General features: G+C 36.1%; 1 protein-coding gene across 1 annotated transcript in view; it reads right to left on the minus strand.

The window, feature by feature from the left end:
- Positions 1 to 12,921, minus strand: part of VWA8 (von Willebrand factor A domain containing 8) — a 176,684-nt gene that overhangs the window by 130,866 nt on the left and 32,897 nt on the right. Inside the window, exons 5-9 of the mRNA XM_057409687.1 lie at positions 11,602 to 11,769; positions 8,884 to 9,048; positions 8,424 to 8,473; positions 7,984 to 8,092; positions 4,992 to 5,096 (exon numbers count right to left, since the gene is read on the minus strand). Coding sequence (XP_057265670.1) covers positions 4,992 to 5,096; positions 7,984 to 8,092; positions 8,424 to 8,473; positions 8,884 to 9,048; positions 11,602 to 11,769 — 597 coding nt within the window. The remainder of the gene's footprint in view (positions 1 to 4,991; positions 5,097 to 7,983; positions 8,093 to 8,423; positions 8,474 to 8,883; positions 9,049 to 11,601; positions 11,770 to 12,921) is intronic.

Raw genomic sequence — 12,921 nt, forward strand, 5'->3', positions numbered from 1 at the left:
AAAAAAGATTATCTGCACCAGCAGCTTCTGCATCAACACAAAAGATCTTCAGACAGCAGCAGCAGACCTGGTATACAAAGATCTTGGGGGTCTAAAATTTCTAAGGTGTTCTTTGGTTTGAGTTTTTTGAGGGTTGGTTGTTTGTTTTCTTAAAATGTTGTTGAGGGTTCTGCAGCCAGCCTTTTAGACCCTAAATTAGGATGCTGGATGCTGAAAGAGGACTGTCTCTGTGAAGATCATTACTGAATTTATACAACTTGAATTCACCTAACTGAATTTGTACAATCTGAATTCATCACATGTAAGCACATTACCACACTTACACCTGAACAGCAGCAGCAAACAAAAATGTTTGTAGCTTTCAGACTAAGGCAGATCTTCTTGACATAATTCTTTATTTAGAATTATGACAGCTAGATATGGAATCAGAGTGTGGCATGAAATGGATGTACAACACATTAAACATACTTCTGCCTGAGCTGGAAACAGCTTCCTCCACACAAAGTCCAAGTTGATAGCTGCAAAGGAAAAAGTATTTGTGGCTTGGAAGGACAACTTTTGAGCACATTCAGTATCAGAAAGTTTGGGAGGTACTTAAGAGACTCAGCGCCTCAGACTCAAGAGGAAAGAAAAAAAGACTAGGCATCACAAATAAGGGAAGTGGTTTGGCAGTTCATAATTATCAGGCCACATTCTACACACCTAGAAACATGTGAGAAAAGGCAAACTGTAAAAATTAGAAAAAAGGAAGAAGAGGCATTCTGACTACTTGGAATTCTGATCAGTAATGTCTCAGCACTGAAACCACAGAATAGGCTGCTGATGCGACTGGTCAAAGGAACAGAGAGCTTAAATGAGACTTATTTGCAGATAACCACTATGCTGAACCCACAAGACAGCTAAGCTATCCAAAAGAGGCATCCAAAAGCAACTAATCTTTCTTAAAGATTCTCTGCATGGGAAGAGAATTTTTCAAGGAACAGGAGGACTGAACTGTTTCACAAGAAGCAACCTAAGAACTTCAAGTGCAAGATGGGATAGACAGTGAAGCCTGAACAGATTCCGCTATAATGGTATGTACTGGCATTAAGACCATTCATTAATGCAAAACCCCAAAGATTACAAACTACTCTGGAGGAAATAAAAGGGAAAGATATCATTCCTCAGACCAAAATTTGCAACAGAAATATCTTACAAGTGAACAAAAGTGTCAACAATAAAAAAGATTCCAGTTTTCTAACTACTAGCCTACTCCCCACGAGAGAGGGCCTATGTACTCTGAAGACTCCCTATTGCAAGGGAAAGTTTTCAACAAGGAGCTAAGATTAAAGTGGGTGTGAAAATAATACAAAAATAAGTCAAAGGGAACAAAGAAGCTTCGATCTGATGATACAAGATCAAGACAGTAAACACAGCATCAATTAAGGCATGAAAAAACAATAATCGAGAATGGCCTCAGAGTAAAGTTAATCACTAGGATAGTAGGCTAAAAGGGACTTGCTCATTTATTAAGACAAACCTGATCTACGTTGCTTCTAAACTCTGATGGGAAGATTCTCTTGATTTGAAGGTGAAAAAAAAAACAAACCACCAAAACTAACAGAGGTTGTTTCCAACAGTGGGGAAAAAAAGGCAGGCAAAAGGCATGTGAGAATTAAAAACGCAAACCCCAAAATCTCTGATGAATCTGAAGTGAAATACTAAAATTTTATGGAACAATGAGGAACTAAGTATAGAACAGTTCAGTATCTTATGAGTCACTAAACTCAGACTAAATGAAGATGACCAGATTTATAAATGCCTAGCAGTAGTATAAAGAAAACTCCAATAGTGCGGGAGACATATATGTGCTTAAGCTTATTGTTTGGGAATGTTTAACTGGAGACTGTTTTCCTTGCAAGCAGCAATTTCTTTATATAAAAATCTTGTAGAGAAAAAGCTTATATAAATATTTACTTAACTTTTGCAATCACATTTCAAATGTTCATCTGTCAAAATAACTTTTCATGACAGTATTTCATGCAAGCATGGAATAATTTTAAAGGCCAGAATTCAAACCAACTCATATTTTCCTCTGCAAGGCCTTCTAAGTTTAAGTTCTTCTTTAAAAATCAGAATAGAAATTGATAGTTTCCAAAGTGCAGAAACTTCAAATAAGGGTATTCAGAGGCACATCATTCTCAAGTTTTTTTGGTACCTCTGTCCTGTCTGTTGCAAGCTAATGAACTAATGAATACTGCAAACTGTAGCACTTGTACAAATGTTCTATATGATAAGCAACTCTCTAGATCACTGCTGATCCTGGATTAGTGTGCAATCCATAACAGATTTTTTGATGTTAACTAGTTTGACATAAGGAGACATTTCTATCAAATTTAAAAAAATTGGTTGATAAGCAGAGTTAAGTCCAAATCAGATTTTAATTCCAACTAGATCCACTCAACAAGAGATCTGAATTTCAGAGCATCTTTAAGCACCCAAGACTAACACTGTAACAAGCTACTTCAACTCACAGGGAAGGTAAAAGTCATTAATTCATTATTGAGAATAAGGATTAAGAGGAATACCTAGGTCTCGATGGAGTCTCAGTCAGCAAGGAGGCACATTAGGAAAAGATTTACCCAGGTTAAAGATAAGGTTTGGAAAGACAGTGCCTTCAGAATATGACCTCCTCAAGAATTATGCACAGGGTCTAACAGCTGCCAAAACTAGCAGCTTAGCCTAACCACTGGCTACCTCACTTCTCAGCTCCAACAGCCAGACTGGAAAGGAAGATCTCCTGAAACTAAGATACATTATCAGCTAGATTACTACTTCCCCATATCTGTCTCCAAGTCTGATGCCTATAGGTTATATTTTATGATTTTTTTTTTAATTTTCTGTAAATGATAGCTGATGTTAAGAAGTTATTCAATTCACACAAATTAATCCATCAATTGCAATACACTTTAAGTATTTATTTTAAAACTCTTGATACCTCCCAGATTACTGTATTAATTGTATTCTGTTACACAGAAGTATTTAACTGCAAATATTAGCTGGACACTCTTTGGGTATCTGTAGGAAGGTAGAGTAAGAAATCATCTTACTTCTGCCAAACTCCTCTCCCTCATATTTCTTTTGAAATGCAAAAAAAAATTTCTTACCCATATTTAATACAGTTTTGGCACTGCTATTACTAAAATATCATTACAAACAGAAGTTCCTCAGCAAAACCAGTTATTTTCTGTATTTCTTGAGGATTACTCCTTAACAAGATTTGTTGTGCGCAATCAGAATAAAATTCTGAGTAAGATTATGTGTACTTGCTGACATAATGGTACAAAGTTGTATAAGGAGTAACGAGAAGGTATATTAAAAAAAATAAAGACAAATTAACCCACAAAAATATGACTGATGAGGTATTTTAGTAGGCAAATCAACCTGTGTTACATGGGAAGCAAAAACCATGCACAAAACATAAAATTAAATAAAAAGAATGGAAAACGGAGGAAGCTGATGGTATTGAATACAAACACATTCACTGTTTATAACTGACAGGGGAAACCAAATGACATAAAGGATTTAAAATAAAGGCATATTAAGAACAGAAATGACTGTTACTGCTCTGCTAGCAGATAGGAGTCTATTTCCACCCAGCCCATGGTTCTTATAGGCAACTTCAATCACCCTGACATGTGGTGGAAGGGCAACACAGCATGACAATCAATCTAAGTTTCTGAGACTGCCTGGAACAATGTCTCAGTACAGGCTCTGCACTGGCTTGGCAGGAGTGATGCACAGACAGCTCCTGCTATTCACAAACAAGGAGCAATTGGTTGTGGATGTGGCAATCAACAGCAGCCTTAGCTGTACCGTCCATGAAATAAAGGAGTTCAAAATCCTAAGTGGGAGTGATGAAGACAAGTAACAGAGTACAGATCCTGGATTTCAGGCCAGATTGGCTTATTCAGAGAAGTGGTAGGACCCCACAGGAGGCAGCTTTGAAAGTTCATGAAAGCTGGCAGCTCAACTTCAAATTCAAGGATTGTCCATCCCAAAACTCAGTAAGACGGGTAGGAGACCAGCCTGGTTGAACAAGGGAATACAGGACTGAGCTCCAATGCAAAAAGGCAGCATATGGAAGGTACTCAGTAAGACGGGTAGGAGACCAGCCTGGTTGAACAGGGAATACAGGACTGAGCTCCAATGCAAAAAGGCAGCATATGGAAGGTGTCAGCAGGGACGGGCTACAAACATTTTCATGACACACACACTTGGCTTTAGGAAAAATAAAAATTCACTAGCTACAAAGTTTGTTATATCTAAATATTCATGTACAAATAGCTTCTAATTTTCAGGACTGAGAGAACTGGTAAAGATGCTCTAAGATGTGAATGCTTATTTTCAACAGCATATATGACTCCTACAACATATTCAAAAGCAAAAGAAAGCTGGCATTGCACTGATGTTTTAAAAGGATAAATGGAATAACTCATAATAACTGTAGGCTTTTTAAACTATTATTAAACGTGAACAAAACAACAAACAGATCAAGCAGCGACAAGCTAACAAAGACCAAACCCAGAGACGAATATAATCTATAATCTTGCTATACTGAATTTATTTTGTGCATGTGGTCTCTATTGCCATTTTAGTATCTCCTCTTAAAACTCAAATGCTGAAGTATTTTTTTAAGTATCTGACCACATAACCATGTAAGCAGCTACTCTCAATTAATTGCTTATATAATGAGGGGTTTTCTGCAGACTTTGAACTGGGGTTTAAATATTCTACAGAACACATAGGATTCACCTTTCACTATAATGAAATCTACTAGCTTCAGAAGGTTGGATTTTTTTAAACACTGTTTTAGCATCAGCAATAATATAGCCATTCAGTTTACCTAAAATTTCTTTTCTTTACGGAAGTAGTGAAGAAACTTTAGTCAGGAGAACTACTGTCATAATCTATCACTCGCTGGAATTATAGTATATATGTACAATACTTACTTTTAATGCATCTTTGACTGCAGTTCTGCCTTCCTTTCCAAGGAAAACATTATAGGGGTAAAGCCGGTCAATAACATGCTGGACTGACATCATAGGAAAGGAATCCTAATTCAAATTAAATAATACAAATTAAAAAAAGAAATTATTCACTCATTCGATCATCATCCATTAACCTGAAAATCTTACATAGCACTGAACAAATAAAACTGCAAGGGCAGGATATAAATGACCACTACATACAGTATTCAATCAAATTTCAAAACAAGCATTTCTCAAATGCAATTCATTATAATCTAGATGTCTCAAGTAGATTAGAACCACCAGATCCTAAAAATTACTTTCTTTCCTGTGCATAAATGGAAGCTACAGTAACTCGCTCAGATATCTAAAGATATTTAAAGATCAGAGAGACAAATTCCACCACAGGTAACCAAGATTCATAGTATTACCAAAAAAGAATCAATATGACAAGAAATATATATTAAATACTGATCTACACATTCACAGCAATTTCTAGTGTTTAATTTTTATTCTATCCCATTGTACAGATTCTACTTAAGTCAATTCTTAGAAATTCTGTAGTTTGATCAAAACTGTTTTGTTTTGAAATGAGATACTAAGTCTGCTTGCACTTTCCATACAAAACTGAAAACAACATTTTTTTTCCCATCTCCTTGTTAGTTACAAGTACTACATTTTTTGTCAGTTGCTGCCTGAACTAGGCAAAGATTTTATAATTTTGCTGCAGTAGTGGAGAAAGAAATGGAAATGTATATATGAATACTCAAGAAACATTTGCATGAAGCCACTGTTGGTGGAAAAATGTATTTCAAAAACCCTAAAGTAATGCTTGATTGTTTGCTTTAAAAAAAGAACTTCTTGTAACAGTAGTGAAAAATAGTCAGTGGACTAGCACTACTTTTTAAGCCCTCATCCAAGTAAAAAGTAAATTATATCATTCAAATCAAATCAACTGATTTTCAGTTATACACTTGGATTTACACAGGCACCCAGATGAAAGAAGAGTTGCTTAGAAATGAAGTCAGGACATGCATACTTTATGAAATGCATAATTCAATTTATACTTATAATCAGTAATACTATTTATAATGTTCCATATTTAAAAAAGATCAGTAAAAATAAACCATTTAAGTCACTGTAGTAAATGTCCTGCTTAAAGGATCAGGGAGTCCTTTATTGCATTTTAAAAGCGCTCTGTCTATATATAAATACTTAACATATAATTTGTCCACATTATCTCAAACTAATAATAATTACAATGGCTTGTATGAAATTAGCCTCTTCAGAACAGTACCCAAAGAAAAAATTCTCCCATTTAGCAGACAGGAGTTTTCAACTGAAGAAATAAATTTGGGACTGTTTGAATCCATGACAGAAGATACAAAGCTAGTCATTACAATGTATTCCCTTCACACTTTGAAACAAGTGAATCAACCAAGCTAGAAGTAGAGGACGGCAGTGCCCCAGCATGTGAAGGAAAAATGCTGTAGCTAGAATCACTAGGAACAGTCAGTTTAGAAAAAGCAAGTGATTAAAACTAATTCTAAAAGAAACGGTTCCCTTCTACCTAAAAAAGACACTCTCATACAATGATAACACTTCACATTCTCTAATGTAAAATAAAATGCTTCCTTCATTCCATAGTTTAGATAATAGCTTAAGGCTCATTTTCTTTCCATTATTCTGAAAGCCATCTGGCATTCATTTAAAAATAATTTTTCACTACAGAGCTCAAAGAATAAAAAGTTACAATTTATTTTAAAATCCAACATGTATTTCTTTCCTAAAGCCCTTCAAAAAACATTTCATTTCTGTGAATCTGATTTTTAATCACTTCTTAACATCTGATGCAGTATAACTAATTCCAAAAAAAATTATGTCTGTAAGTAGAGAGCACAACTGAGGGGACTGAACACCACAGTAACAAAAGTAATTGTTATGTTCTAATGCATATCCAGTAAAATATGTAGACGTGATCTGCAGCTGAGCAGTACCATAGGTAAAATGACTGTACAGGAGACAGAACAGAGAAAGTTCTCTATAGGCACCTGGTACCTTGGAGAGAGGGTTTCAGAAGCTGTCTTGGTGTTTTACCCTCCTGTAAAGACGGCAAGACTGTATCTTCCTGCATATAAACCAGCACCAATCCCTCTCTCTCTTTATACAGATCTCATCTCCCTGACTTCCTTCCAGAGGCATCTTCAGTTTTTACTTTCACTTTTTACTATGTAATCATAAAGTCCAAGGGACAAAAGCCTGTCAGAAAGCAGAAAGACCGCCTGAGATGTAGTCCTGACCTGACTGATTTGCCCCTGTGAACTCAGCAAAGTGCAGTAGTTGTTATTTCCCTGTGGTGGTCTGTGGCTGTCAGAAACTACTGCATCTTCAAGTGTGCACAACCTGTATCTTCAGGTAATCCTCTATGACTATGGTTATTCTAAAATCTGCCAGCCAACCCAAAGACCTAGTGTAGGCTTCATCTCACACAGCTTAACTGTGTCACATACTCATATTTGAATATGGTTGGTTTGGGTCCTTTTTGGTGTCAATGGAGAATAACAGGGTCTCTATAATGCAATCAATATGATCACGCATACTACTAAATCAGAAGAACTTTCAGGTTGTGATTTTTATTTGTCTTCACTGACTATGTCAGTATCATCAAGTAACCTATAGATTCATCTGGAGTCAGTTAAGATGATTTAGTGGAATAGAACCCATTTTAAGAACTAAGATACATTTAATCACAACACAAATCTTCCATCATGCCATATTTTTTTCCTTTACTATTACGCTATATGCTTGGTTAATGTATTATCCAGAGATAACTGACTGGTGTTTTTCTCCCTCAAACCATCCTTAGTTTTTTTTCAGGTTTATTTTTTAAATGCTCATCTTATTCTAACAACACGAATAATCCAAATCTAATTTTAAGCCCATACAGTTTCACAGCACATGTGTATGCACATACCAAAATCTGAACTGCAGCCGATAAGCTGTCTAAAGGAAAATCTGGAAGTCCCAATGTAGAAGATTCTTGAGAGCAGAGAGTTGTAGCAAAAGATAGGAGCTGAGAAATTCTGCATAGGAAAAAATAATTACACAGTTTTATACATGCTATCTGTATTTAAAATACTAAAGTCTAAAAAGTTAAATAGAGTATAAGATGCTGAAACTACTTCTGAGTGCAAATAAGAAAGGTGTGATTGAAGTTCTAAAGCATTAAGGATTCATTATATGAAGGCTGCATATGAAAAGCTCTGTGAGCATACACCCACACACATTAAAAAATTTCTTTCAGTTCTGGTATCTATGCAGTGAAAAAAGACACAAAAATAGCAAGGAATCCTGAAAGGACACCACTTTTCTTCGTTCATTCCATTTTCATTTTCTTTAAATATGAAAAATTACCTCTCTGTGGAAATGTTTGATCCAATTGAATATAATAGCTGAAGATGGTCCTGCAAATAGAACGTAAAATCACAGAGTAAATTAATTTGGGGATCAGACTGTAGGTCACAACTCACGATGTATAATTTCTATTTTTCCCTCTAATTTAGACAGGTGGATTCTACTCACTCCTTGACACAGAATTAATTTTATTAAAAAATAAATAAATAAAGGAATAAAGATTATAAAATCTTTTCTTTTAGGGTTACATGTTCTACGAAGTTTATTTTTCTGCTGCAACATTCCTTGGCAACAATAAACCTGCTTTCCAGGAATTTATTAGGCCCCATTATGACAAATGCCCTTTCAGATAAATTTATTACTCAAGGATTCTTTTCAAAGGTAAGCTAAGTAAAACATAACGTCAAAATATTAGCTCTAGTCAGTACACACAATCCTACCTTTCTGCTAGGACACTTACCTTAAAGGGCAGATGATAAACATCTCTAGCTTGAAATCGAGACCGAAGGGGAGGATCCAAAGGGTTACCGGAATATTTAGGTACTGGCAGGCCCAATGCTATCACTCGAAAATCTTCACTAACCCGCACAATCTTCCAAGCATCTAACTCTGATTTTGCATGACTCTAAATTAATTAAAATAAAGCAACAAGAAAAGAAAAAAAAAACATCCTTAAAGCCTCATGACGAGTAAGCTGTAGACTGGGTATCAGGTCATTCAACCTAAATGTGGCCATGTTTTCATTCAGAGGGGATAGAGAGGGCTGAACTACTCAAATCTGTGGCTGGTAAAAGCAAGTTTTTCAAAAATGAACATAGACGGAATACTTGATTAAGTGCAGCTTTTGGCCTGTAGCAATTTGACTGAAGATAGTCAAAGCTGAGAAATTATCATTATACCATTGATTTCACAAAAAAAACCAGAAAATAAGTGGACCACAAAATTAGTTGTATCCTAAAATATTAGAAGTGGGTTACCATGAGCAAATTTTTTTCTTTTTTTTCCCCCTAACTGTAAAAGAGACTAAAATGTGCATCTTAAAAGTTTAATTTACAAGTTACGCTTTATTATAAGCAAGAACACAGAACTAGGCTCCTTTATGAGGACATTAAATGTTGTGTTTCACTTATCGTATAAAAATTCACTGCACACAAAAAATGCACTCTTTAGTCTTCCCACATCACAGTTACGTCTTCCTTGAAACCATACATGAGTACATTTCCTGCAGATCTAGATGTACAGTAATTATTCACACAGGAGAAGAGAAAAAGAACATTAGCTTATATAATACAATATTCCCCAAACAACAAAACAACAATATTAGATTTAGCATTGTAGCAAGAGATTTATTTAATTCATATACTATTAGCAGTGTGCCCAAGGCACTCATTTTGAAACATTTTATCATTAGGAAAAGTGTTAAAAAGGAAAAAAGAAAAGAGGCAGATGATTTGCATAATTGCAACCAAAGCCTATCTAAATTTGAATTCTCATTTTCAGTCTTTAAATACAATTACATTTTAAAAGCTTACATTTAAAATATAATGATAATGACTCTAACAACTGCATCTACTAATTAAATATCAGAAGTATGTTTTGGGAAAGGCATGGATCAGAAGAATGATGGGGAGATGATGAGAGTGAGAGAGGAAACAGATGAGAGGCATAAGAAATAAGGATATATTTTCAGAAATCCAATACACTTCAGCATAGTTGGCAACTTCATTCAATTGGGGTCAATGACAGAAGGCTTATTGTAAATTTCCTTTCTGTGCCACATGGGTCTGAATTAGGTACTTTACCACTGTTAGGTATGACAGACAGAAACAGGAGCAAGCAGGTGTCATACTGTTAGGAGAGACTGACAGGTATGTGATTGGAAGCTATGGTACATGAAAGTAAGATGCAGAGTACTACTGAAAACTGTTTGATGAGATTTACTGAGGACCCAGAAAGCCTGAAAAGTATCCACTCACATTTAAGCAGTAGGACTCGAAGCCCCCAGAAAAGGAAAATGGCTAAAGCAGCAATGGCAGCAGATGCTAAAATCCCTTTTCCTATCAAAATTTCTAACCATTTCCTATAATTCAGATTGGCTGTTTACATATACTTTTGTAAATTAAAGGCAAGACAACACTAAAGAATATAGCGTTGCTCATCTTTATCTCATTTTTTCGGTATCCTAATGTTTTAAAAGCTTAGCAACAGGGTGTCCTGGGTTCAGCAGCAGCAGTCATTTTTCTCCTTCTTGGTAGCTGGTGCAGTGCAGAGTTTTGACTTTCCGCTCGGGAACAGAGCTGATAACAATGATGTTTTGGTTTGGCCAAGGACTTTGTGAGCCTCATGCTCTGCCAGGGAGGAGGGGAAGCCAGGAGGAAGCAGAGACAGGACACCTGACCCAAACTGACCAAAGAGGTATTCCATACCACAGCATGTCATGCCCAGGATGTAACTGGGAGTTAGCCGGGAGGGCTGGGAGACTGCAGGGTTGGAGGAGGTATCAGTTGGTGCTTGGTCGGGCTGGGGGGGGGCGAGTTATCGATTGGATGGTAGTGATGTGTTGTATTCTCTTCCCCTGTTATTTCCTTCATCATTATTATTATTGGTGGTAGCAGTAGTGATTTGTGTTATACCTCAGTTACTAAACTGTTCTTATCTCAACCCGTGGGAGTTGCATTCTTTTTAACTCTCCTCTCCGTCCCTCCGGGAGTAGGGGGAGGGCAAGAAGGGGGGGGGGAAGTAAGTGAATGAGTTGTCTGGTTTGGTTAAAACCATGACACAGGGCTACTACAATGCTGAAGCATTTTCTGAACTTCATGTGCACAATTTCCATTTAAATCTATTTTCTCGAGTATATTTTAGTTACTCTTACATTGTGGCTTTTACATTTTAGAAGCATACAGGCTTACAGCATTAACGTTGACTATACATTTTCATGTGAAGAGACAAGATACAGATGAAAACTTCTTGCTGTTGTTGCAAGCAGCAGTTTGACTTTTCACATAGCTTTCACCCTGCCTATGTCATCCTATGTAACACCCCAGAAAAAAATCCAACACAGAAACCCTGATGAGACTGCCTCCATCTGACTCATAAATACTCTCCCCTTCGTAACAGTATCCTAGCACTGCCAAGAACATGAAAAAGACCATGGAAAATCCAAACAGCATTTCCATACCTGCAGAAGTTTGTCATAACGCTCTGCAGACATAAGAAAACGACCATCTTCAAGCTGCATTTCCCTATTCTCCAGTAAATTGTTTAATACGGGCAGGACGTTCCGCTCAGCCTTCTCCAAACCTTCCAAAACAAGGATTCTGCCTTCTGTAGCTGCACGAACTGCACACTATTAAAAAATATAAAAATAAGCATTACATAAACATTAAATCCTGCTGAAAAAGAACTCCCAGGTGCTTCCCAAAACAGTATTTATTTCTGTAATAATCAATAAAATTCACATCAGTAGAAATCAGCAGTAGCTGACTGCCTTAGTGCTACACATCCATGAGCCAGACTTTTATCTCCTAACTGTTATAGGGACTGACAGAAATAAGTTCCGGTATTTTATAATGAGTAAAATGTAAAACCTTGCAAACACTTTAGTGTATACCCAGTATATACTAATATGTGACACCTTTTCATTTTTATATTGCGTAATATTTTGTACTTTAATGCTATCTAAAAATTCTGCAACTATTTATACAGCAAACATACAATCAAGGTAGTTCACCATATTTACAATTCTATTAAAATATTTAGGAAAAAAGTCAGGTATTGCCTTGGATTGCTCCTGGTATGCACCAGTGAAATTCATCCCTGGTACACTGCTTTAGTCTGACTAGAACAGAAGTTCATTGAAACCAAACATGGATGATAAAACCAAAATAGTGCTATAAATAAACATTTTAAAATGTGATAAAATTATAAAGATTTAGAACTACATTCCCTGAGTAGAACATGGTCTTCTACAAAACCAGAATAAAAATGTAGCCATTAACCCGATAATCCTTTGGAGCCGCTGGGATAGAAAGTTATTTCTTTTCAGTATTTCACTTTATTAGTTGACAACGTGGCTGTTTATTTAAGTGCATAATGTGGAGCCAAAATGTAAAACTAAACTCCAGCACTGGTAATTTGTGTAACTTGCAGTCAATGACATTCACTCAGGTAAATTAACTGCACTTCCTATCTAATATTCACAATTACTGTCCAGTAAAAGACACTGGAATTCAATGCATTCTTGTCTACTTCCCATTTGCAGAAGTTTAATCACATAATTAAGGGGCAGATTTAGGCAAAGACAACATCTAGAAGCACCAAAGAGGCACCAAAGAGTCTTCCTTTGCATTCCTATTACATTTTAATACAACTTTAGACACAAGCACAGCTGCAAAGGAGAATAAATGAAGTCTTTTCCCATCATGTCTCCCATTAACTTTACAGAAGAACCTTTCATATAATACTAGATGGGAATCTCTGATGAATAAAATACATGCCA

The sequence above is a fragment of the Pezoporus wallicus genome, unplaced genomic scaffold, assembly GCF_028554395.1.
Source record: "Pezoporus wallicus isolate ANWC-B61680 ecotype Strahan unplaced genomic scaffold, APGP_CSIRO_Pwel_v1 contig_2543, whole genome shotgun sequence".
Lineage (NCBI taxonomy): Eukaryota > Metazoa > Chordata > Aves > Psittaciformes > Psittacidae > Pezoporus > Pezoporus wallicus.